Source organism: Heterodontus francisci, chromosome 24 (assembly GCF_036365525.1).
Source record: "Heterodontus francisci isolate sHetFra1 chromosome 24, sHetFra1.hap1, whole genome shotgun sequence".
Classification (NCBI taxonomy): Eukaryota; Metazoa; Chordata; class Chondrichthyes; order Heterodontiformes; family Heterodontidae; genus Heterodontus; species Heterodontus francisci.
In genome coordinates this window covers 52,885,880-52,912,468 of record NC_090394.1, presented here as the reverse complement: position 1 = coordinate 52,912,468, position 26,589 = coordinate 52,885,880, and the positions used below count along the sequence as shown (strand labels likewise).

Sequence of the window (26,589 nt, the reverse complement as noted above, 5' to 3'; positions counted from 1 at the left end):
CTTTTACCGGTAGCCTAGCCAATTGCAGTTTAAGTCTCAGATGTGTACAGAAATGTTAATTACCAGAGGACTGGGATTCACCACTGAGTGATATTGAGCCAACAATAGCAGGATATAGGATAAGATGAGGAGAATCCTGAGCCACACGACACAACAAATTGCAGATGCTCTGACGTACGTATACCTCAGGGTGATTCAAACGTGAAAACAGCTGTGGAATAATACCTGAAGCAAAGTCCAGTACAAAATGTAAACATGTTTTGCAAATAGTAAACAGTACCATGAGTTAAGACATACAAGCATCATTATAAATTCAAGGCCTCAGCATTTTTAAATATTTAACTAGTGCAAAACATTTTAAATTTTTCAGTTGCAAATTTTATGCATTGTTCTTTCACATTAAGTATATATTTTGCCACAACAGCATTTAACATAACACTAACATAGCAGATTTACTAGGTTGATGACAAGTTATTGTTGAAGATATGGAGATAATACAAAGCTCAATTACTACTTGCTGCATCCAAGTCATTAGCATTAAAATCCCATGCTAAAATCAGTGTATATAGCGCTTCCACTCCTACAGAAAACCGCATTTCTTGTTGCATTATCAGCTCCAGTCTAACACAAAAAGCTGAGTGAACTCCAAGCTTTTGTGACTGAATTGGTATGCATCACCTGCTCTTATATGCTCCAGAAGAGTTCCTCTGTCCATTCCAATGACTTGTTTCATTAAAAATGTGTAAAAATAAACTGTGACACTAAGTCTAAGACAGGAGTGCACATGAGACATGCTCTTCCTATAGTAGCCACAGATACACAAAAATTATAACGATATGTTTAATCTCAGTGAGCACATTCCAACAACAGTCTCTTAATTAAGCAGCAGAGAGAATTACGTGCCTAATAGTCCTCCAGGAATCACCCACCAGAGACGTGCAAATTACATCAGATTCAACAGTCAACTATTACTGAAACCTTTTTTGGCAACCTTCAGAAAAACTTAGGACTGCTGTGAAGTTTCATCACATTTCCAATCATAAGGAACTCTTCATATATTTTGAAAACTGGATTTTTTTACATTTTGTATTACTTTTATATTCCCATAAGGAATTTGCTAATGTTTTAATTACATGATGGTTTTGTTCCATTGAGGCCAAAGGGATTTTACAAATAAATGATAAATAGATTTATATCTAGTAACTATTAAGTGGGCTGCAGCCATTGTGGGTGTTAAATAGTTTCAGAACTATTTCCTGTTAGCTGTCTAGAAATCAGTCCACTCGATGATTGTTGAATAAACTTTGAGGCAGATATGCAGCTTTACTGTTTTCAAAATCTCCAGTGAATGACAGTTATATGATCCGGGTACAATACGTTATTGCTGCCCTCCATCACAAGTTTGGGTTTCCAAGTGTACCGGAGGTATATTACAGGGAGCATGCTCCCAGACCAAGGTCATCTAGCTAAGCTTGGGAGACTCCATCAGTCGAATGAAACCCCACATGCAAGCTACATTAATACTAAACTGATATCAGAATCTATAGAGATATTCAGTAGTTTTCTATTTTTGCATCAAGGACATATAGATAAAGTTCTATAAAACAATGATTTGTTTTATTGTCTATTGTTTCTGCTTATCTATCATTTTGAGTAAATCTATTCAGAGGTAATATACTAAACCAAGATCCAATCAGAATTTATTCTACAATTGCACAAAATTTGACTGATCACAAAGAAGGCCTAATGACATGTGCAGTAAGTTAAATACAATAACATGGTTTTCTATTCAACTCCTTGTCAATGTTACAATACCATATATAGTGCTGTAAGTCTCACACTTTCTCATGAACTGCAGTGATTCCTGATGCCAAGCCCAAAAGACATTACATGGAATGTACAGCACACAGAAAAAAAAAGAGCCAAAAGATGCACTGCAGTGTTTATGCTTCACACAAGCTTATTCATCTACCCCATCAATAACTCCCTCTATTCCTTTCTCCCTCAGGTTTATCAAGCTTCCCTTTAAAAGCATCAATGCTAGTCACCACACGCATTCTAACCACTCTCTGGGTGAAGTAGTTTGTTCCAAATTTCCTATGTAATTAATTGGTGCAACCTATTTTATGACCTCTAGTTTTAGTCTCCCCCACAATTAAGAACATTGTCTCTACATCTACCCTATTAAACCCTTTCATAATCTTAAAGGCCTATCAGGCCACCCCTCAGCCTTTCCTTTTCTTGGGGAAAGGATCCACAAGCCTGTTCAATTTTTCATGATAAGTATAATCGTACAGTTCTGGTATCATTGTAAAGAACTTTGGAGCTTCTCCAGTACCTCCATCTCCTTTTTTTTTTAAGACCATGAGATGAGAGGTGTGCACAGTGTGGTCTGACCAAGGTTCTATACAGGTTTAACATATCTTCAGCTTTTCAATTCTGTTTGCTTTTTTTTGGCCTTAACTTCTGTTGCTTTGTGATTGTGCATCCATACCACTAGATCCTTTTGCTCCTCTATCCTAGTTAGACTATTTTCCAAACAGTATGTGACTTCCTTATTCTTCCTACCAAAATGCACCACCTTGCACTTATCTATATTGAAATTCATTTGTCTATCAATAAATTCTGCAAGTTGTCTTGTATTTTAATGTCATCTTCAACAGCATTAACTACACATCCAATTTCGTTAGCTGCAAATTTTTCATAAAAATCAAGAACTACAATCAAAAGAGAACCTTTATTTTGCCACTTTGATGAGACACCATGGCCGGAATTTTACGCCGCCCCAGTGGGTCGGATGGTGGGGTGGGGGCAGCGTAAAATTGAGCGGCAGGCTCCGGGAGGCCTAACCTCCCTGATTCCGCCTCCGACCAAGTTTACGGAGGTCTGGCGGGGTGGGGGGGGGGGGGGGGGGGGGGGAGGGTTGAGAAGCAGCCCGCCTGCCCAAGGCTAAATCAGGCCCCTTAAATGGTCACTTAATGGCCACTTAAGGGCCCTCACCTGCCTCCATGGGCATTTTACCCGTGGCAAGCGGATGTGCCGGGGACATGAAAGGATGAAAGGCCACCCAGCCATAGCTGTCGGCCTTGCCGCACCCTTCGGGGGGGGGGGGGGCTGGCAATCGGGCACAGTGCCCCCGATTGAGGGCCACTTCCGCCTCCCAACCCAATCCCGGGATACAGGACGACGCCCCCCCCTCCCCCCAAGCGACCACCCTAGCCTCACCAGGGCACGACCGATTCCCCTGGTGAGGCTGCCCGAACTTACCTTCTGTCCCGGTTCCATTGCGTCCTCCTCCGTCGGCTGGGCTGCAGTCTCAGCAGTGGCCACCGCTCCCGGTGGCATTGCTGAGACCAAGAGCTGCCGGCCCACTGATTGGCCAGCAGCTCACTGAGGCAGGACCTCCTCCCTCGTGGGTGGAAATCCCGCCTCAGGCCAATTGAAGCCTGGGGATCTGTAAAATACGGGACGGATCCCCAGGCTGGGCGGGAGCAGGATCGGCACCGACATTTACATCAGAGTCCGTCTCCCAACTGCCCAACATAAAATTCTGGCCCATATCTGAAGTTTCACAGAGTCACAGAATCACTTCAATCCATAACAAGGCTGCCTAAATGTTATTGTTGAACTAATTTTAATCTGTTCTTACATATGGCTTAAATGTATATAAAGTTTAGTATCGGCAGTGATTTGAGGTAACATGGAACAATGCTATTTAGTACTTGCCTCTCCATGGAGCTGTGGGGGTGGTGGCTAGACCATGCTCCAAACCCTCCCTGAGTTCACCAGCATGCTTCACTAATAATCGTAACAATCTTAAAGTTGCCATAACAATGACATCGTCGTTGCTTTGCTTGGTGGGTGCATTAAGTAACACCTTGGGATCTTCACCATCCACATGAACCTGCAAAGATAGCAATATAGAAAAACACATTAAAATTCAACTTATTTTACAAATCTCATTATACTTTCCAAATTTAACAGGTTAAAATGTTAAACACAGGCTAGTAGGTTCAATTGCATCAGATCTTGCTATATATTGTGAAAGCCGGCAACATTGTAGAAGTATGAATGCTGTGAGGGATACAGGAAGAGATGGTGGAGATACACAAAGAAAATAATTTTATGAAAGCAGTTAAACAAAGAGCAGTTTTAAATCAAAACTAGACCTCCCTGTTTGCTCAACTTCCACAATAACATCCCATCAACCCACCTAGGAGTAACGTCTTAAGGAAATGTTATTGTGCTACCACCAATTTTAGTTAGATGATCTTAATCCAAAAGACTCATTTTAAACTGCACAAGTATATTTTCCTTCGCTGTCAACAGTCTTACTCTCAGCACTAAAGGACAGCATTTTCTACAAATGTTCTGCCCAGTCCATTTCGTTACAATTAATGGACTTTAGTAATAGAAAATGTATTCAGTTTTACTTGAATTAGGAACCAGTGAGGTTTTCCTTTATTGATACAAAACTAACTCAGTACAAACCATCAAGGTTCACTTCAGTCACATTAATTAAGTTTTGGCCCTCGTGGACATCAGCTCTGGGTTTATAACTTGCAATGAATTTCACAAATCCTTAAGCAGTGATCAATATCCACAATTATGCCTTTCACAGTCCGACATGGTACGGTTTTCAAAAATGTGAATCCTGCTCCAAAAGGGCTTGATGTAACCATTTTGCTCATTCAAAAGCTATCCTGGCCACAAGTTTCCAGGTCAGCGATAGGCATAGTTACATCTCAAGTTTGGCTTCATGGTGCATTTCAAGAAAGAGACACTAACCAAGCAGCTTTCCATTGAGATTTTGCCTGAAAGACATTAAGCAATTTTGGCCCTCAACAGTACAGATTACCACTGTCTAGAAGTAGTTGGCTTGAACTTTGCACCCACCTGGATCCCAACTACTACCAAAATCAATGCATAACAGAAGTTCCGACTGTCCTACTAACTTGGCACTCAAAAGAAAAGTAAACAATAACTATAATAGCTGTCAATGACTTTTGGAATAACCAATACTTTCCTTCCAGCCACCAAAAGCCTCGATGTAGAAGGCTTTGCTTAATGAATGCCCTAGCCTCCCCCTTCAACAGTGATACCAACAGAGTGCTGATTCCTTCAACCGCACAATTCCGAGGTGATGTGACATTGTTGCTATCATTCAGTGGTACCAGCTGACTTGCCAGGGAACAGTGCACTTTATTCCAAGCTACAGGTAGAACATTCCACTCTTCAGGAGGTTGTCACAAACACACGAAACATTAAGTTGCTGCTGTCACATCTTCTGTGGATGAATACTGTCTGGTTGCTTTGTAGAATAGACAAGGGAGAACCAGTGGATGCGGTGTATTTGTACTTTCAGAAGGCTTTTGATAAGGACCCACATAAGCGATTAGCGTGCAAAATTAAAGCACATGGGATTGGGGGCAAGTACTGACACGGATAGAGAACTGGTTGGCAGACAGGAAACAAAGAGTAGGAATAAACGGGTGTTTTTCTGAATGGCAAGCAGTGACTAATGGGGTACTGCAGGAATCAGTGCTAGCACCCCAGCTATTCACAATATACATTAATGATATAGATGAGGGAATTAAATGTAATATATCCAAGTTTGCAAAGTTGGGTGGGAGTGTGAGCTATGAGGAGGTTGCATAGAAGCTCCAGTGTGATTTGGACAGGTTGAATGGGTGGGCAACTACATGGCAGTTCAGTATAATGTGGATAAATGTGAAGTTATCCATTTTGGAGGCAAAAACAGAAAGGCAGATTATCCGAACGGCGATAGATTGGGAAAGGGGGAGGTGCAGTGAAACCTGGGCGTACTTGTGCACCAGTTGCTGAAAGTAAGCATGCAGGTGCAGCAGGCAGTTAAGTAGGCAAATGGTATGTTGGCCTTCATAGCGACAGGATTCGAGTACAAGTGCAAGGATATCTTGCTGCAATCATACAAGGCCTTGGTGAGACCACATCTGGAGTATTGTGTGCAGTTTTAGTCTCCTTATCTGAGGAAAGATGTTCTTGCTATGGAGGGAGTGCAGCGAAGGTTCACCAGACTGATTCCTGGGATGGCAGGACTGATGTATGGGAGAGAGATTGGGTCGATTAGGCTTGTATTCGCTAGAGTTTAGAAGAATGAGAGGGGATCTCAGAAACCTACAAAATGCTAACAGGACTGGACAGACTAGATGCAGGAAGGATGTTCCCGATGGCGGGGCAGTCCAAGACCAGGGATCACAATCTAAGGATAAGGGGTAAGCCATTTAGGACTGAGATGAGGAGGGATTTCTTCACCCAGAGAGTGGTGAACATGTGGAATTCTCTACCATAGAAAGCAGTTGAGGCCAAATTATTAAATATATTCAAGAAAGAGTTAGATATAGTTCTTAGGGCTAAAGGAATCAAGGGATACAGGGAGAAAGCAGGAACAGGGTACTGAATTTGGACGATCAGCCATGGTCGTATTGAATGGCGGTGCAGGCCCGAAGGACCTACTCCTGCTCCTATTTGCTATGTTTCACAAGATTAAATGATAATATAATCAGAGTGGCAAATGCATCAGGAAGGCAGACCCTAAGCCAGGCTTCAACTCTCTTTTGATGTGGACAATAATAAAAATTGCTGGGGAGAAGTTATTGCAAACATCTTCAGTTACTTGTTCCAATGGACTTTGTCATAAATCAGGAATCTTTGTTTACACAGTCTTTTGATAACTCCTAAATAGTTCACAGAAAGAGAACAATCTATATAAGACAATGCTCCGATTTCCCACAAAAGCAACTGGACACCTAGAAATGCAATTGTACATACAAGATATTCTACAACAGTAAATGACATCTTGACAAAACTATCAGGCAAACCTTATTCACCAACTGCTCTGATTGCTACAACCACTTTGATGACCTTTTAACCTGAGGCAAGATACTTCCATAAGATACCACCTGCAGCTAACAAAATTAAGGAAGTTAAAGAAAATATCAAATAGAAAGAAAAAGCATACAATTCTGCAAAGATTGGTGCTAGGTCAGGAGACTGGACAGAATTTAAAAACCAAAGAATGACAAAAATACAGGGAAGAAATAAGACCGATAGAAAGCTAGCTAGAAACATAAAAATAGATAGTAAGAGCTTCTACAAGTATTTAAAAAGAGTTAACAAAAGTGAGCGTGGGTCCTCTAGAGTGTGTGTCTGGGGAATTATTAATGGGAAATAAGGAAATGGCAGAAGCATTAAACAGATATTGTGTGTCTATCTTCACTGTAGAAGACAAACAACATCCCAGAAATAATTGTAAATCAAGAGGTGAATTGGAGGGGGGAAGTTAAAACTACAATCAGGGAAAGGGAACTGAGAAAACTGTTAGAATTAAAGGCTAAGTCCCCAGGACCTGATGGACTTCATCCTAGGGCCTTAAAAGAAATGAATGCAGAGAAAGTAGTTACAATTTTCCAAAATTCTCTAGATTCTGGAAGGGTCCCACCGGATTGGAAAATAGCAAATTTAACTCCTCTATTCAAGAGAGGGAGACAGAAAGCAGGAAACTGCAGGCCAGTAAACCTAACTTCTGTAATAGGGAGAATGCTAGAATCTATTAAAAAGAGGTTATAGCAGGGCATTTAGAAAATCTTAATGCAGTCAGGCAGAATCAACATGGTTTTTCGAAAGGAAAATCATGTTTGACTAAATGATTAGGGTTCTTTGAGGAAGTAACAAGCAACATAGTCAAGGGGAACCTGTAGATGTGGTGCACTTCCAAATGGTGTTTGATAAGGTGCCTCAAAGGTTAATACACAAATTAAGAGTTCATGTTGTCAGGGTAACAAATTAGCATGGAAAGAGGATTGGTTAGTTAACAGGAATTAAAGAGTAGGGATAAATGGGGCAATTTGGATTAGCAATCTCTAACTAGCGGGGTGTCACATGGATCAGCGCTGGGGCATCAACTATTTACAATCTATATCAATGACTTGGATGAAGGGGCAGAATGTATGGCTGCTAAATTTGCTGATGACACAAAGATAGGTAGGAGAATAAGCTGTGAGGAGGATAGAGAGAGAGTCTGCAAAGGGATTTAGATAGGTTAACTGAGGGACAAAAATTTGGCAGATGGAGTATAATGTGGGAAAATGTGAACTTGTCCACTTTGACAGGAAGAATAGAAAAGCAGTATATTTAAATAGAGAGAGATTGCAGAACCCTAAGGTTCAGATGGATCTGGGCATCCTGGTACATGAATCACAAAAAGTTAGCATGCAGGTACAGCAAGTGATTAGGAAAGCAAATGGAATGCTGATGTTTATTGCAAGGGGAATGGAATATAAAAGTAAGGAAATAAAAGCAAAATACAGTGGATGCTGGAAATCTGAAATAAAAACAAGAAATGCTGGAACCACTCAGCAGGTCTGGCAGCATCTGTGGAAAGAGAAGCAGAGTTAACGTTTCAGGTCAGTGACCCTTCTTCGGAACTAGCAAATATTAGAAATGTCACAGATTATAAACAAGTGAGGCTGGGGTGGGGCAAGAGATAACAAAGGAGAAGGTGTAGATTGGATAAGGCCACATAGCTGACCAAAAGGTCATGGAGCAAAGGCAAACAATATGTTAATGGTGTGTTGAAAGACAAAGCATTAGCACAGACAGGGTGTTAATGGACTGAAGACTGAACAGTAGCAAGTACAAACATGAAAAAAAAAGTGGGTAAGCAAACTGAACAAACTAAGATGAAATGAACAAAAAAAAATTGTAAAAAATGTAAAGAAAAAAAGAAAAAATAACTAAACATTAAAGTAAAATGGGGGGCCCCGTCATGCTCTGAAATTATTGAACTCAATGTTCAGTCCGGCGGGCTGCAGTGTGCTTAATCGGTAAATGAGATGCTGTTCCTTGAGCTTGCATTGATGTTCACTGGAACACTGCAGCAAGCCCAGGATAGAGATGTGAGCATGAGAATAGGGGGGAGTGTTGAAATGACAAGCAACCGGAAGCTCAGGGTCCTGCTTGCGGACTGAGCGGAGGTGTTCCGCAAAGCGGTCATCCAGTCTGCGTTTGGTCTCCCCACTGTAGAGAAGACCACATTGTGAGCAGTGAATACAGTATACGACACTGCAAGAAGTACAAGTAAATCGCTGCTTCACCTGAAAGGAGTGTTTGGGGCCTGGGATAGTGAGGAGAGGAGGTAAATGGGCAGGTATTACACCTCCTGCGATTGCAGGGGATGGTGCCATGGGACGGGGACGAGGTGGTGGGGGTAATGGAGGAGTTGACCAGGGTGTCGCGGAGGGAACGATCCCTTCGGAATGCTGACAGGGGAAGAGAGGGGAAGGTGCATTTGGTAGTGGCATCACGCTGGAGGTGGCGGAAATGGCGAAGGATGATCCTTTGGATATGGAGGCTGTTGGGGTGGAAAGTGAGGACAAGGGGAACCCTATCACGGTTCTGGGAGGGAGGGGAAGGGGTGAGGGTAGAGGTGTGGGAAATGGGCCGGACACGGTTGAGGGCCCTGTCAACAACAGTGGGGGGAATCCTCGGTTGAGGAAAAAGGAGGTCATATCAGAAGCACAGTCGTGGAAGGTAGCATCATCGGAGCAGATGCGTCAGACGAAGAAACTGGGAGAATGGAATGGAGTCCTTACAGGAGGTAGGGTGTGAAGAAGTGTAGTCCAGGTAGCTGTGGGAGTCGGTGGGCCTATAATGGATATTAGTAGACAACCTATCCTCAGAGATGGAGACAGAGAAGTCGAGGAAGGGAAGGGAAGTATCAGAGATGGACCATGCAAAGGTGAGAGAAGGGTGGAAATTGGAAGCAAACTTGATAAAAGTTTTCCAGCTCGGGGCAGGAGCAGGAAACAGCACTGATACAGACATCAATGTACCGGAAAAAGAGTTGGGGGAGAGGGCCTGCATACGAATGGAACAAAGAATGCTCAACATATCCCACAAAAAGACAGGCATAACTAGGACCCATGCGGGTACTCATAGCAACACCTTTTACTTGAAGGAAGTGAGTGGAGTTGAAGGAAAAGTTGTTCAATGTGAAAACAAGTTCAGCCATGCGGAGGAGGGTGGTGACGGATGGGGACTGGTTGGACCTCTGTTCAAGGAAGAAGCGGAGAGCCCTTAAACCATCCTGGTGGGGGATGGAGGTGTAGAGCGATTGGACGTCCATAGTGAAGAGGCGGCGGTTGGGACCAGGAACCTGGAAATTGTCAAAATGACATAGGGAGTCAGAAGAGTCACGGACATAGGTGGGAAGAGACTGGACCAGCGGAGAAAAGATAGAGTCAAGATAGGAAGAAATAAGTTCAGTGGGGCAGGAGCAAGCTGACACAATGCGTCTGCCAGGACAGTCCTGTTTGTGGATTTTGAGAAGGAGGTAGAAGTGGGCTGTCCGGGGTTGCAGGACTACGAGGTTGGAAGCTGTAGACGGAAGATCTCCAGAGGTGATGAGGTCAGTGACAGTCCTTTGGACAGTGGCTTGATGTTCGGTGATGGGGTCATGGTCCAGAGGGAGGTAGGAAGAAGTGTCTGAGTTGGCGTCAAGCTTCTGCAAGGTAGAGGTCGGTACGCCATACAATAACAGCACCACCCTTGTCTGCAGGTTTGATGACCATGTCGGGGTTAGACCTGAGAGAACAGAGTGCCTCAAGTTCAGAGGGGGACAGGTTAGAGTGAGTGAGGGGGGCAGAGAAATTGAGATGACCAATGTCTCGCCGACAGTTTTCAATGAAGAGATCAAGAGCAGGTAAGAGGCCAGGGGGAGGGGTCCAGGTAGAGGGAGAATGCTGGAGGCGGGTGAATGGGTCTGCTGATCGGGGGGAGGACTCCTGGTCAAAGAAGTGAGCCCAGAGGCGGAGGCGAAGGAAGAAGAGCTCAACGTCATGCCGAGCGCGAAATTCATTGAGGTGGGGCAGTAAGGGGATAAAACGGAGCCCTTTGCTGAGTACAGAACGTTCAGCATCAGAAGGGGTAGGGTCAGAGGGAAGTGAAGCAGGAGGAGGATCTGGAGGAGCATTCGTCCCCATCAGCTGCTGGAGCTTGCGTTCCTTGACATCTGAAAGGAAGAAAAAAAGTTTTTTGTTACTGCATCGGATGGGACGAAAGATGAAATGAAACTGCAGAGAACAGCTTTGAGATAAGGTGAGGCGGTGCTGCTGGAGAGAGAGGTTCAATGTGTACATGTGGCGGTGCATAGCACTGAGTGTGGATCTCAGGATGTGGCGAGAGTAGCAGTCCGAGGAACGTTGTATTTCTCGGAGATACCCGTAAACCTGGGTGGATTCAAAACATGATGGGTGAAACTGCAGTTGGACTCCACGTGGAATAAGTTGGAGCCGGAGGCAGTCACTGAGGAAGGATATGTGGCTGTGAAAACGAGTTTTGGTAGACACTTTTACAAACACCAGGAGGGAAATAGAAAGCAATGAAGGTGAACAAGGTAAAAAAGACAAACGAAAATCCCGGAGAGAAGAGCAAAACTTCAAGGTAGGCATTCCTGGAAAAGAAGTGGCAGTGAATTAAACACTAAAATAAAAGCAAAATACTGCGGATGCTGGAAATCTGAAATAAAAACAAGAAATGCTGGAACCACTCAGCATGTATGGCAGCATCTGTGGAAAGAGAAGCAGGGTTAACGTTTCAGGTCAGTGATCCTTCTTCGGAACTAGCAAATATTAGAAATGTCAAAGATTATAAGCAAGTGAGGCGGGGGTGGGGCAAGAGATAACGAAGGAGAAGGTGTAGATTGGATAAGGCCACATAGCTGACCAAAAGGTCATGGAGCAAAGGCAAACAATATGTTAATGGTGTGTTGAAAGACAAAGCATTAGTACAGGTAGGGTGTTAACGGACTGAAGATTGAACAGCAGCAAGTACAAACATGAAAAAAAAACAGTGGGTAAGCAAACTGAACAAACTATGAAATGAAAAAAAATTGTAAAAAATGTAAAAAAGAAAAACTAAAAATTAAAGTAAAATGAGGGGCCCGTCATGCTCTGAAATTATTGAACTCAATGTTCAGTCCGGCAGGCTCAGTGTGCCTAATCAGTAAATGAGATGCTGTAAAAGTAAGGAAGTTTTGCTATAGTTGTACAGGGCATTGCTAAGACCACATCTGGAGTATAGAGTTTTGGTAAGAAAAGATATAACTGCATTAGCAGTTCAGAGAAGGTTCCCTCGACTGATTCCTGGGATGAAGGGGTTAGCTTATAAGGAAAGGTCAGACAGGTTGGGCCTGTATCCATTGGAGTTTAGAAGAATGAGAGGTGAAACACAAGATCTTGAGGGGACTTGACAGGATGGATGCAGAGATGATGTTTTCCTTTGTAAGGGAGACTAGAACCAGGGAGCAGAGTTTAAAAATAAAGGATCTCCCATTTAAGACTGAGATGAGGAGAATTTTTTTCCTCTGGGGGTCATTAGGCTGTGAAATTCTCCTCCCCAGAGGAATATTTTTAAGACTGAGTTAGATTCTTGATTAACAAGGTATAGTGGGTAGACAGGAAAGTAGAGTTGAGGCCACAAATTAGATCAGTCATGACGTTATCAAATGGCGGAGCAGGTTTGAGGGCCCGAGTAGCCTACTCCTGCTCCTAATTTATATGTTCGCATAAAAGAAAGATGCATTGAAAACTTTACTCAGTCAAGCTACAGCTAAAGGTGACAGACATCTTTGAACTTAGAGCTTAGCTGAGAGCTCAAGATACTGTACACCAGAAATGCACAGACTGAAAGATACAAACTTTCCTGTAGATGTCCTAGTGTCTTAAATTTACCCTTTACGGAAAGGTTTCCTGGCTAGTAATTTCAAGCTGCATTAGAAATGTCATTACAAGGAAGGTGCTTAACAGAACAAACCAGGCACAGCATCAGATCAGATCAGCCGACAGGCCAAAAGACTTCCTTTGGACTGCAGAAGTGCTCACCCAAGGAACTGTTTAGATTCTTTGGGTCCAGTGCCAGAAAGAGAGAGACTCCATAACAGTCACAAACGCACCCAACACAAGCATAAATTTTTAATGGAGGATACATAAGGATACTTGAGAAAATGGGATCACATCAAATGCATTATTAAGGATCCTTGTCGACATTTTTCAGCATCAACCCAAAATTCAGAGTATGTTTCTAATCAGAGCTCCAGCCTCTTCATGGGCCTTTATTGGAACTCCGAGCAGAAGACTGCGGCTATGACCAGTTCTTCCTGGAGTAGATGCATCTTTTTTAAACCAGAGACTTCATATCAAAATCAAGGAAGATATTGTCCTGGCAAAAAACTCCAGAAGATTTCATTGTCACAAGAAACAAATGTAATGGGATACTGACTGATGAAAACTGTCAAATTGACTGGAGTAGGCTATGCAAATAAAATAAATCACATCAACTAGATGACTATTTAATGGTTGGTAGTTGTCCCATTTAATTTCTCCTGCTCTCAAAAGTGTGAAATGGGTAAGCAAGATAAGTAATTTGGTTACTAACCTGACCAGCATTCAGTTTAAGGAAAGTGAAGTACGCTTTGCAAGAAAGTTTATAAAGGTTGAATATCCTGTCGACAACTTTTCTCCACACTTCAATTAGTCCTTCTACAACACTCTCATCCTGGTCAGCAAGCCATGGACAGTTAGTCATCAACTGCCGCCAAATAACCTCCACCATGTCATCTTCTTCATCATCGTTTATCTGCAGGGCCAAGTCTTCGTCCTGAATGCAAATTTTTTTTGGGGAGGGGGGGGGTGGAGAAAAAAAATCAAAGCTAGACTTAAATCAAGCTATAGATTCAGTTTATACCAAAAGAAAGAAAAGAGTTAAATATCTTGCACCAAGTATCTGGAAAATACAAATTTAATTAAAATACTTTTCCCTGTGACAGTTTATGTCCAGTTGTCAGTTATACAGCTTAGATTCATTATTCCTTGATACAAAATATTTGAAGCAATTTAACTACAAAATGATCAACAGAAAAGCACACCCTTTTCCAATGTTTACCTGAATTCCTGTTGGCCGACACATAGCTTGCCCCAAAATTCCGTAAACAGCTTCTTTGTCTTCTTCAGATAAGGTTTCTGGAAGTAGATTTTGAACTTCTGTCTTCTCTCTGACCAGAAGTGGAACACCTTCACCCTGACTGTATCAAAGTATGACCCAAATATAATTATCCATTCAAGAACCATTTTTTAAAAAACTATAAATAGGCCAATAGTAATATTCAATCAATATACTAAAAAATATTGCATATGAACACATTTCCTGGCCATTAAACTAACTACCAGTCGTTGCGTTTTTGTCTCAGTGCATCAGTTTTTCCGGTTACAAACTTGTATGTACACAACACAGAACGCTACATACAGGCCATTTGGCCCATCATGCCTGTGCTGGCTTTTTGAGTTATTCAATTAGTCCCATTCCCTGGTCCTTTTCCCCCTAGCCCTGCAAATTTTTCCCCTTCAAGTATTTTTTGAAAGTTATTATTGTATCTGCTTCCACCATCCTTTCAGGTTATGCATTCCAGATTGTAACTCATCGCATAAAAAAATTAATCTTGCCTGTTGTTTTTAACCAATTAACTTAAACCTGTGTCCTTCGGTTACTGACTTTAGCCACTGGAAACAATTACTCCTTTCACTCTATCAAAGCTCATGATTTTAAACACCTCTATTAAATCGGCCCTTAACTTTCTCTCAAGGATAACAACCCCAGTTTTTCTAGTCGCTCCACATAACTGAAGTCCCACATTCCTGGTGCCGTTCTTGTAAATCTCCTCTGCACCCTCCCTATTCTTCCTAAAGTGTGGTGCCTAGAATTGGACACAATACATCTAAAATCAAAACGGTTTGTATAATTACACCGCAGTGACGATTTTGGATCTTCCAGCTCCTCAGCCTGTACTGCAGAAAGACTATGTTCCAATCAACTCTGCCTCCCAATTTAATAAGTTTTCCTATTTAAGTACAAATTATGTAAAATTTACAAATTTAAAATAGGGACTGAATTGTATCTCTATGCTCCAGCAAATTAGTGACTGCATCAGACAAATCCCTGTGTGCAAAGCTATGGAGATCGAATAGTTTAACAAAATTACCCACACACTTACCTAGCATTATCAACCACCTTCCTACCCCATCTGTAAGCCCAACTGGCCAATGCTGCCCAAGACTTGGCTATTTCAGGTGCTTGAACTGCTGAAAGGTGATATAGCTGTCCTAAAATAAAGTCAGGTTCTCCAACTCCGATATTCACTGAAAATAGAATTTGAATTTATTCTTAATATACTGTTAAAAGCACACAAATCTTTTGCTCATTGGAGTGAAATGGTCAGTACACTTGCCTGTTGATTCAACCACCATTTTGGGGCAAGCCACTTCTTCCATTAAACTAGGAGGGGTCAGTTCAGCCAAAGTATGTATGTTTTTTGCCAACGTTGGCAGGCCAGTGATAGATTTTTGCTGCTGAGCTCTGAAAACTTGCTTTAGCTGGATAGACATTTCTTTCCATTCTGCCTGAATCCATTTGGTCAATGTGAGTATCGACTTGGCAACTGCAGATTCTGCTTTGGCAGATTTGCAATATGCTATGGCACAAGAACTCAGCATTTCCATGGCACAAGTAGAATGACCTATAATCAAACAATTCACATACTTGTAATAAAATTCTCAGCACAGTTACATTAGATCAATAATGGTATAACATACTTTCAAAACAGTTTATTGGATAGAAGTCAAAAGAACAGTGCTAAATAATGAATTAATGCAAATGTTATTCATATAGAAAGAAAACACAGACACAATAGTATTGGTTGCTGCCCATGATTACTGGTGCAGTCTTTCCACTGCCACCCCATCAGATACAAAACATAAGTCCTTTGCCACAGAAAGTACCAATGCATGTGGTACCACTCCACTGACTGGGGTGGTGTAGGTGGGGTGGGGGGGGTGGAGGAAGAAGAGTGGTAGAAGTTTAATCCCATAACTGTTACAGCTCAACAGCCAGTTTGAAGCAGCCCCTGCAAAAGGCCACGGATAGCAGCTCACCTTGTGGCTGCATTAAGTGTATGGTTCTGTGAGAAAAGCACAATATATTTCATACCCTCAAGGGGAAAGAAAAGAAAAAAGTTCTCTTGGGCTGTTGCATAGAAGAATGGAGTCTGAAAGAGATTACCTCCCTGCCTCTTTTCTAAAACGTGAAGCAGGGACAAAAATGATAATAGGGAAGACAGAAAACATTAAAGATTTAATACAAATATAATTTGAAAATACTTTTAGTTACCTGCAGTGTATAACAGCTTTGATTTCTCAATATCAAGTTCTGGTCCCCACTTTTCATTAACAGTGCCATGCAATGACATTTGTTTGAACAAATGCACAAAATCTTGCGTTGTGTTAGCATCACTCAATGAAGTCTTGCTACACTGCTCAAGGAGTCTGGTGGCCAAAAGGACATTCCCCTGTTTGCGAGCAAATTTAACTGCTGTGAGCCCGAGTTCCATGAGATGCCCATTAACTGCAGTGCTGGAACCTGGACAAAAAATGAACATTTCAATGGATTAGCTGTTGAGTGTAATGCTGAACATTGACCTTCCATGTCAGCCAATCAATACTAATGAAATGATTTGCTCATAACATTTTTTTTTAAACATTCCAAAGAAATACATCGGATTTAATATTTGAAACACTGTTGGAAACTTCTTTGTCTGGCATCTTGTCCAATTATCTAGCAGAATATTCCAAGAAAAGGTCTAGCACAAGACTTCAACATCTCATTTCAGGTATTTTTATTTGCATCGCACCTAACTTAGCTAGTAAAAGCAAAATGTAGGGACTCGATTATCTGCCAAATTATACTTACACAGTGGGGGAGGAAGACAGAAAGGGGAGGAAGGTCTCCTCCATTTCAGCAAATAATGGAAGTTCTACTGTGCAGTTCTAAGGTAGTTAAGAAAGTAATCAACGAATGAAGGCATCTGGCAAATATCAAGTTTTTTTTTAAAAATGATGCCACTTGTTCTGCTCATATTAAATACATACCCTTACCTTTCAATTTCTCAGCTATACGAGCTTGGTACATTGTGTATCTTAAAGCCTGAAGCCATGGACGGACGTCATGTTGTTTGCACGACTGTAGAGCTTCACTATACAGTGGCAGAAGACAATCCTACATAAAAAAAAACAAATTTCATAACTCCAAGTCTTTGAAAAATGCAAATAAATTCCCAATTATAGATGCATTCACATCTTGCACCAATGCTGCAATTATAGTGAAGGGGGACTGAATAGAGAGTTAGGCCCCAACTTGACACCAGAGCAAAGTGGAGTGAAACTCCAAGCAAGGTACTACCAGTTCTCTCCATGCTAATCAATGAGCCCCAATCTTAATTTGCACTGCACAATAGTCAGCATCTTAGACAAAAACTGAAACATATGAACAAACGAATTTGGAGGAGTAGGCCACTCGGCCCCTCGAGCCTGCTCCACCATTCAATAAGTTCATGGCTGAATTGATTTCTCCACATTACCACCGACCCCCAATAACCTTTTACCCCCTTGCTCATCAAGAATCTATTTACCTCTGCCTTAAACATATTCAAACACTCTGCTTCCACCGCCTTTTTAGGTAGAGAATTCCAAAGACTCACGACCCTCAGAAAAAATTTCTCCTCATCTCTGTCTTTAACGGGCGACCCCTTACTTTTAAACAGTGATCCCTAGTTCTAGATTCTCCCACAAGGGGAACATCCTTTCCACATCCACCCTGTGAAGACCCCTCAGGATCTTATGTTTCAATCAAGTCGCCTCTTATTCTTCTAAATTCCAGCAGATGCAAGCCTAGCCCGCCCATTCCAGGTATCAGTCTAGTAAACCTTCTTTGAACTGCTTCCAATGCATTTACATCCTTCCTTAAATAAGGAGACCAATACTGCACACGGTATTTCAGATGTGGTCTCACCAATGCCTTGTATAGCTGAAGCATAACCTCCCTACTTTTGCATTCAATTCCCCTCGCGATAAACGATAACATTCTATTAGCTTTCCTAATTACGTGCTGTATCTGCAGACTAACCTTGTGCGGTTCATGCACTAGGACACTCAGATCCCTCTGCATGTGAGCTCTGCAATCTCTCACCATTTAGATAATATGCTTTTTTATTCTTCCTGCCAAAATGGACAACTTTGCATTTTCCAACATTATACCCGATCTGCCAGATTTTTTGCCCACTCACTTAACCTATCTATATCCTTTGTAGCCTCATGTCCTCTTCACAAGTTACTTTCCTACCTATCTTTGTGTCATCAGCAAATTTAGCAACCGTATCTTCGGTCCCTTCATCAAAGTCATTTATATAAATTGTAAAAAGTTGAGGCCCCAGCACAGATCCCTGTGGCACACCACTCGTTACATCTTGCCAACCAGAAAATGACCCATTTATGCCTACGGTTTCCTGTTAGCTAGCTAATCTTCTATCCATGCCAATATGTTACCCCCTACCCCATGAGCTTTCATTTTCTGCAACAACCTTTGATGCGGCACCATATCAAATGCCTTCTGGAAATCTAAGTACAATACATCCGCTGGTGCCCCTTCATCCACAGCACATGTAACTCCCTCAAAGAACTCCAATAAATTGGTTAAACATGATTTACCTTTAACAAAACCATGTATCTAAAGGAGTCCAATTAAGTTAGCGAGTGACAGATAAATTAATGACATTTTGTCTGAGTTACACGTTGAAACAGATGGCAGAGTGGACATCTCTAAACTGCCTTTTTATTGCATTTAGCATTATGTCGTGTAATCCCAAGAGATTAGGAGAAACAAAGTCAAACAAGGCCTATCCACTGAAACTTTAATAAACTTACCTCTGTGGACAGCTTGTTCGTCACAGTGTTCTCAAGTGCAGTTGAACAGTACAGCTGTAGAGTGCTCAGCATCGGCAGAGATCCCGACATCGATAAAGTAGATAGTCTCAGGGGTCCAACAGCAATCCGTGCCATCTGCTTCAGATACCTAACTGTATTTCTAAACCACAAAAATTTGTATTTACAGCAATTCAAATATATTTAAACACAGGTTAGTTACTTTTGGAAAGCACATTTTCCAATAGCTTTTGGGCTTTAACGGGTACAAAATAAACTTTTTTTCTACAGGTTTTAATTCATCCCGGCTTTCTGCAAGAAGCACCAAGCAAAAGTGAATTAAACTGTTGCTTTTGCAGTTCCCAATGGGGGATGGAGAACAGCACGAGTGATCAGGGAATAGTGGGAGTGTAGAGAGAGATTTGCTAAATAGTCACAGTAATTACACATTTATCAACTTAATTTTCTGTCGACAAACAAATGCATACCCATAATTGAGTTTGATAAAAATACTTTAGTGAAAGGTCACAAATATGACATTTTTACTCTACCATTAGAATTCCTCAGGTAAAACATAAAAATATCTTATTCAATTACTTTCAGCTACTTGATACATCAGGAAAATCACCAAAGTATACTCAGACTCAAATTGTGTGATTATGTAATAAAAGTTTCAGTTAAAGGCTGCCAAGTCATTAAGATGTTGTTCTTCAGAAATAAAGATATGTGATGGCTCCAATTATTCTTCTGAGGTACTCGACCACAGATTTAAAAACAGCTATTAGATACGTGGCACATTTAATTTTCACTGGACAACCAAAGCTGATGGGCATTGGAGTAAAAACTACAAACACTCTTGACAGCCATCCCTTTAAAAATGCCATGAACACTTTTACTGATTCATAATGCAACGTAGTAGAAGTAAAATGTATAGAACAACTAGCAGATTCACTTACTCTGTGCTGTTCTGAAGTTTTTTTTCCTGTTCTGTTTGTTCGATAGTAGAAGAAAAACAGACAGCACTCCTCATTAGTTGAACCTCAATGGCTTTTTGAAGCTCCCTTGGGTCAGGACTCATCATACTTGGAAGGAGCTTTTTCATGTCTACAAACAAATTTTCAATATTTAAATATTTAACCCAAGAAATGTCTTCATTTGGAAATGCAGATAAATACATTCAAAAATCAACTATTAACTTGGAGAATTTCCGAAAAAAAAATCACATTTTCTGAAAATAATGTTTAGAAGTCTCTGTGTTGTTAAAGTATAATTATTTTAAAGATTATCCAGTTCAGTATATTGTACTGCACATAAAGGTGAGGCTTCAATTGAACAGACCCTGGTCAGACTTGTTCTGGAGGACTGTATCCAGTTTTGGACAGTGGATCTCAGCAAAGGGTTATTTTGGCCTTGGAAAGGGGCACAGTGCATATTTACTGAAATGATACTGAGGCTGAAAGGGTTACATTGTGAGGACAGGTTGCATAAACTTTGTTGGTATTTGCTGGTGTTCAGAAGATTGAGAGGTGATCTAATCGAGGTGTTTAAAAACAAAGGGATTCAATAAGTTTTGGATGCTGAGTATTAACAATTTTCAAACAAATTGGTAGATTTGTTGTTAGGTGAGGGTATCAAAAGAAGTGACAAAAAAAGGTGGAAAAATGGAGTTGAGACATATCAACTGAACGACCTCTACTTGTTCTTGTTATAAAATGTGAATACTCTTGCTATTTGATCAGTAAAATTTCTATGGGAAAAAGTTGTCCTGCCTTGTGGCAGATATGGGTTTATATTCTTACATACCTAGTTTTTCTTTAGCAGCTCCATTGATGAAGTTAATGTCCTCCCCAGGCAACAGTTCCAGCTGTTCCTGACATGCAGGGAAATCTCCGCACTCAAAGCTACCAAGAGCTCTGCAATAAAATCGTAAGTCTTAACAATACTTGCAAAATACAGGACTTGTAGATCAACCCTCAGCTTAAGATGAACACCTACTAGCTATTAATTGGACAGAGAAATCCCAAATCATACTGCTTCAAAAGCTTGTATAAACTAATAAACTTTGTGAATCATAACTATAGAGCAGACCTTGATTTGAGAGGTTTAAGAAAAGCCAGAAAGGGAAAATCAAGGAATTATAGACCAATTAGCCTAATGCTAATCAAGAAACTACAAGAGAGTGTGTTTATAATTGTGGAAAAAGTGACTGAACACCATGAAAATTTTCAGCTGATCAGAGAGCGCCAGCAAGCATTTGTAAAGGGTAGGTCATGCCTGACGAACCTGATTGAATTTTTTTGAAGAGGTGACAAAAGGAGTGGACAAGAGAATGTCTATGGATGTTATTTATATGGACTTCCAAAGGCATTCAATAAAGTCCCTAAAGAGATATTAGCTAAAGTTGAAGATCATGGATTTGAAGAAATCACGGTTAGGAAATTGGAAGACTGGCAGGAGAGGGAGAGTAGGGCTAACGGGCAGGGACTAATTGACTAGTTATATCCCGCTAAGATTTGCGTTGGGGCCTCAACTATTCATTGCATTGATTAACGTCTTAGCTGATAGGATAAGAAGTCACATATCCAAGTTTGCTGATGACAAAAATAGGTGGCATTGTGAGCAGTATAGCAGCATAAAATTCAAAGCAACATTAATAGATTAATTCAATGAGCAAAACTGCAGCAAATGGATTTCAATGTAAGCAAATGTAAGGTCATCCACTTTGGACTTAAAGGGTAGAATCAAAATGGCTGAACGCTAGAAACAGCGGAGGTCCTGGTACAAAGATTAAAATGTCGTGAACAGAGACAAAAAAAAATCCAAAAGGCTAATGGAATGCTGGCCTTTATATCCAGAGGAATAGAATACAAAAGGGTAGAAGTTTATGCTACATCTATGCAAAATCTTGGTTAGACCACACCTAGAGTACCGAGAGCAGTTTTGGGCACCACAGCTTCAGAAGGATATATTGGCCTTGGGAGGGAGTGCAGCATACATTTACCAGAATGATACCTGGACTCCCAGGGTTAAATTAAGAGGAGTGATTACACAAACTAAGTTTGTATTCCCAGGAATTTAGAAAGTTAAGGGGTGAGTTAAGGGCAGATAGGATAGATAGAGAGAATAAAAGCAAAATACTGCAGATGCTGGAAATCTGAAATAAAAACAAGAAATGCTGGAAATACTCAGCAGGTCTGGCGGCATCTGTGGAGAGAGAAGCAGAGTTAACGTTTCAGGTCCGTGACCCTTCTTCAGAACAGATAGAGTGCAACTATTTCCACTCATTGAGGAATCTACAACTTGGGGGCATAGTCTAAAAATTAGTCAGACTTTTCAGGAGTGAAATTAGGAAACACTTCTACAGAGTGGGAGAAGTTTGGAACACTCTTCCGCAAATGACAATTGATGCTAGATCAATTATTAGTTTAAAATCTGAGACTGATATATTTTTGCTTGCCAAATGTATGAATGGAAAAGGGCAAAGACAGGTATGTGGAGTTAGGTCACAGATCATCCATGACCTCATTGAATGGCGGAAAAGGCTCAAGCAGATAAAAGGCCTACTTCTATGTTCCTAATTATTCTCTTACCTCCAAACATCTCCCTCAACAGTTCTTCTCAAAGGCGGTGTTTCATATTGGGGTATGGTTCAATAGCCACTACTGTCTCACCCAACTAACTGTTCTTCAGGTTCTCTCAATTTCCATTTGCAAGTGAGCATTTAATATAGGCAAACCAGACCTCACCTTCTGACAATAGGCACATTTACCCAAGTACTGTTTATTGAAGGCGTGAATACAGGAAAAGCTGACTCAGAAACATGTTTTAATATTTAAACCGCCCCTCTCATGCACCTTGCACACACACTTTAATCGCCACAGCATACTTATGAACAATTTGTTTTTCCTTTCAGAGTAAGGAAATAAGAAATAATAACTTTTGGTCACCATTAAAATGGAAGGAATGCTGAGCGAAATATTTTCTGTTCCAAGTATTCCTTCAATGTTTACCTTTAAAAATGTGCTACAAAATATCTTTCAAATTGGCTGATTAGAGTTAAGTCACTGATTCTCTCCTCCTCCAGATCTGCCCCAATGAAGTCAACAGGGAGCAGCAACCTTGGTATCACTGCACATCTATTTTAATGCGATTTAGACTTCACTTTTGTCTGGAAGCCAAACAGGAAATCCATCAACTACATACGCAGCAGCACCCAGCATTTGGTACTTTTCGATCAAGGTTGAGATAGCTTCAGAAGACCCACCATCACATATACCAGTCTGCAGCCAATTCAATTCACGCCACATAACATTAAGAAATGGCTGAGTATAGCAGACACAGCAAAGGCTATGGGCCCCACTAACATCCCATCGATCTAAAGGGCTGTGCTCTGGAACTAACCACATCCCTAGCTAAATCTTTCCAGTACAGCTACAATTCTGGCATTTACCCACCAATATGCAAAATTAAGTCCACAACAAAAGAGGACAAATATTTATAAATCTATTCCGAATGATCAGAAAAACAATGGAAGGAGTCATCAACAGCGCTATCAAGTGGCATTTACCAATAACCTGCTTATCAGTGCTCAGTTTGGGTTCTGCCAGGGCCACTCAGCTCCAGACCTCATTATAGCCTTGGTCCAAAGATGGAGAAAAGAGCTGAATTCCACAGATTTGGTCAAAGGCTGCCATGGCTGCAGTCATACTTGGAACATAGGAAGATGATCGCTTGAGGCCCATCATCTGAGCCCCAGGACACTGGCTGCAGAAGTTCAAAGATTACTGCAACAACTCAAGGCTTCTTAGACAGCACCTCCCAAATCCAGAACCTTTATCACCTAGAAGGACATGGGAACATTGCTTCCTCCAAGTCACCCACCATCCTGACTTGGAAATAAATCACTGTTCCTTCATCACCACTGGGTCAATCACCTGGAAAACTCCACCTAACAGCACTGTGGGGTTACCTGCACCACACAGACTGCAGTGGTACAAGGCGGCAGTTCGCCATCACCTTCTAACAGGCAATAAGGAATGGGCAATAAATGGCACACACATCCCTAAATAAATAAATAAAAAAGGTCCAAAACATTACAAGTCCAACAATCTTCCCTTCATAAAGTCAGAGGTGGGGCGGTTTCATTGATGAATGCACAGCATTCAGCTCCATTCACAATTCCTCCAATTAAAAAAGGCTTGCACTTATGTAGTGTCTTTCATGACCACTGGACACCTCAAAGCACTTTAAAGCCAACGAAGAACTTTTGAAGTGTTATCACTGCTGTAATGTAAGAAACGTGATGGTCAATTTGCACACAGCAAGGTCCCAAAAACAGCAACCTGATAATCTGTTTTGGTGATGTTGATTGAGGGTTAAAAATTTTCCAGGACACCAGGGATAACTCCCCTACTCGTCTTCGAAATAGTTCCATGGGATCTTTTACAGCCCCACTGAGGGGACAGATGGGGCCTCAATGACTGATCCAAAAGACGGCACCTCCTACAATGCAGCACTCCCTCAGGACTGCACTGGGGTGTTAGCCAAGATTTCTGTGCTCAAGTCCTGGAGTGGACTTCAGCCCAGAACCTTCTGACTCAGACAAACATACGACGAACTGGTCGCCCATGCTCACAGGCAGCAAAACCAAGACAGCATCCAGACTTGGGCTGATAAATCTTGGGGTGGCGTAGTGGTTAGCACCGCAGCCTCACAGCTCCAGCGACCCAGGTTCGGTTCTGGGTACTGCCTGTGCGGAATTTGCAAGTTATCCCTGTGACCGCGTGGGTTTCTGCCGGGTGCTCCGGTTTCCACCCACAGCCAAAGACGCAGGTTGATAGGTAAATTGGCCATTGTAAATTGCCCCTAGTGTAGGTAGGTGGTAGGAGAATGGTGGGGATGTGGTAGGGAATATGGGATTAATGTAGGATTAGTATAAATGGGTGGTTGTTGGTCGGCACAGACTCGGTGGGCCGAAGGGCCCGTTTCAGTGCTGTATCTCTAGCAAAAAAAAAAAAAAATCGCAAGTAACATTCACACCACGCATGCCTGGCAATGACCATTCCAACAAGAGATCTTAACCACCTTCCATCAACATTCAATGGTATTACCAGACCATACCATCAATACCTCTGGGGAGGTAGCGTCATCAGCATTGACCTGAAACAGCCACATAAATGCCACGCTATTACAGAAGGTCAGAGGCCATGTATCCTGTCTGCAACCCTCAAGAAGCACATTATCCAGGGAAGCAGTCCACCTGGTCTGCACGTCATCCACCAGTCCCCTGCATCACTGGCTACTACAGGAATGCACTGCAGCAACTCACCAGTTTCTTCGGTAGCACGCTTCCAAACCCATGACTTTCAACACCTAAAAAAGTCAAGGGCAGCAAGTGCATGGGAACAAGTTCCTCTCCAAGGCATCATCCCACTATTTCAAAGAATCATAGAATGGTTACAGCACAGAAGGCGGTCATTTGGCCCATCATGCCCATGCCAGCTCTCTCCAAGAACTCACCTAGTCCCACTCCTGCCATTTACCCATAGCCCTGCAAATTTTTTCCCTTCAGATAATTATGCAGTTCTTTTGAAGGCCACAATTGAAACTGCCTCCACCATACTCTGAGGCAGTGCATTCCAGATCTTAAACACTTGCTGCGTAAAAAAAGATTTCCCTCAGGGCACTGCTGCTTCTTTAGCCAATCATCTTAAATCGGTGTCCTCTGGCTCTGGATCCTTCAGCCCCCAATGGGAACAGTTTCTCCCCATCTACTCCGTCTAGACCCTTCATGATTTTGAACAAGTCTATGAAATCTCCTCTTAATCTTCTCTTCTCCAAGGAAAACAGACTCGATTTCTCCAACCTATCCACATAACTGAAGTTTTGCATCTGTGGAACCATTTTCATGAATCTTTGCTGCACCCTCTCTAATGCCATAACATCCTTCCGAAAGTGTGCTGCCCAGAATCAGACACAATACTCCAGTTGAGACCAAACCTGTGTTTTATATAGGTTTATCATAACTTCCTTGTTTTTGTACTCAATACCCCTATTTATGAAGCCCAGGATCCCATATGCTTTATTAACCACTTTCTCAAATGGCTCTACAACCTTCATTAATTTGTGCACATATACCCCAGGTCCCTCTGCTCCTCCTTCATAATTGCATCCTTTAATTTATATTGCCTCTCATTCTTCCTACCAAGATGAATCATTTCACATTTTCCTGCATTAAATTTCATGTGCCACTTGTTTGCCCATTCCACCAGCCTGTCTATGCCCTCTTGAAGTTTATCACTGTCCTCCTCACAGTTTGCAATACTTCCAAGTTTGCGTCATCCACAAACTTTGAGATTGTGCCATGTACACCCAAGTCTAGGTCATTAATACATATCAAGAAAAGCAGGGGTCCCAACACCGACTCCTGAAGAACCCCTTCCTCCAGTTCAAAAAACTATTTCCTGTCACTCAGCCAATTTCACATCCATGCTGCTACTGTCCTGTTTAATCCTGGGCTCTAACCTTGCTGCAAGCCTGTTATGCGGCACTTTATCAAGTGCCTTTTGGAAGTCCATGTACACCACACCAATCCGCATCAAAAAACTCAAGCGAGTTACTTAAACGTGATTTGCCCTAACAAATCCATAGTGGCTTTCCTTAATTAATTCACATTTGTCCAAATGACTATGATTTTTGCCCCGAATTATCATTTCTAAAAGCTTTCGCAACAGAGGTTAAACTGACT

General features: G+C 41.7%; 1 protein-coding gene across 4 annotated transcripts in view; it reads right to left on the bottom strand.

The window, feature by feature from the left end:
* The window catches only part of smg1 (SMG1 nonsense mediated mRNA decay associated PI3K related kinase), a 152,741-nt gene that overhangs the window by 56,962 nt on the left and 69,190 nt on the right, over nt 1-26,589 (bottom strand). For all 4 annotated transcript variants that reach the window (XR_010977399.1, XM_068056197.1, XM_068056198.1 and 1 more), the window contains exons 26-36: nt 20,646-20,755; nt 19,799-19,946; nt 18,846-19,005; nt 17,022-17,142; nt 16,258-16,506; nt 15,320-15,607; nt 15,086-15,230; nt 13,981-14,119; nt 13,474-13,695; nt 3,727-3,904; nt 64-225 (exon numbers count right to left, since the gene is read on the bottom strand). Coding sequence is in view for 3 of the 4 variants with exons in the window: in XM_068056197.1 (XP_067912298.1) it covers nt 64-225; nt 3,727-3,904; nt 13,474-13,695; nt 13,981-14,119; nt 15,086-15,230; nt 15,320-15,607; nt 16,258-16,506; nt 17,022-17,142; nt 18,846-19,005; nt 19,799-19,946; nt 20,646-20,755 (1,922 nt within the window). In the remaining variant the exon portion in view is untranslated. The remainder of the gene's footprint in view (nt 1-63; nt 226-3,726; nt 3,905-13,473; nt 13,696-13,980; nt 14,120-15,085; nt 15,231-15,319; nt 15,608-16,257; nt 16,507-17,021; nt 17,143-18,845; nt 19,006-19,798; nt 19,947-20,645; nt 20,756-26,589) is intronic.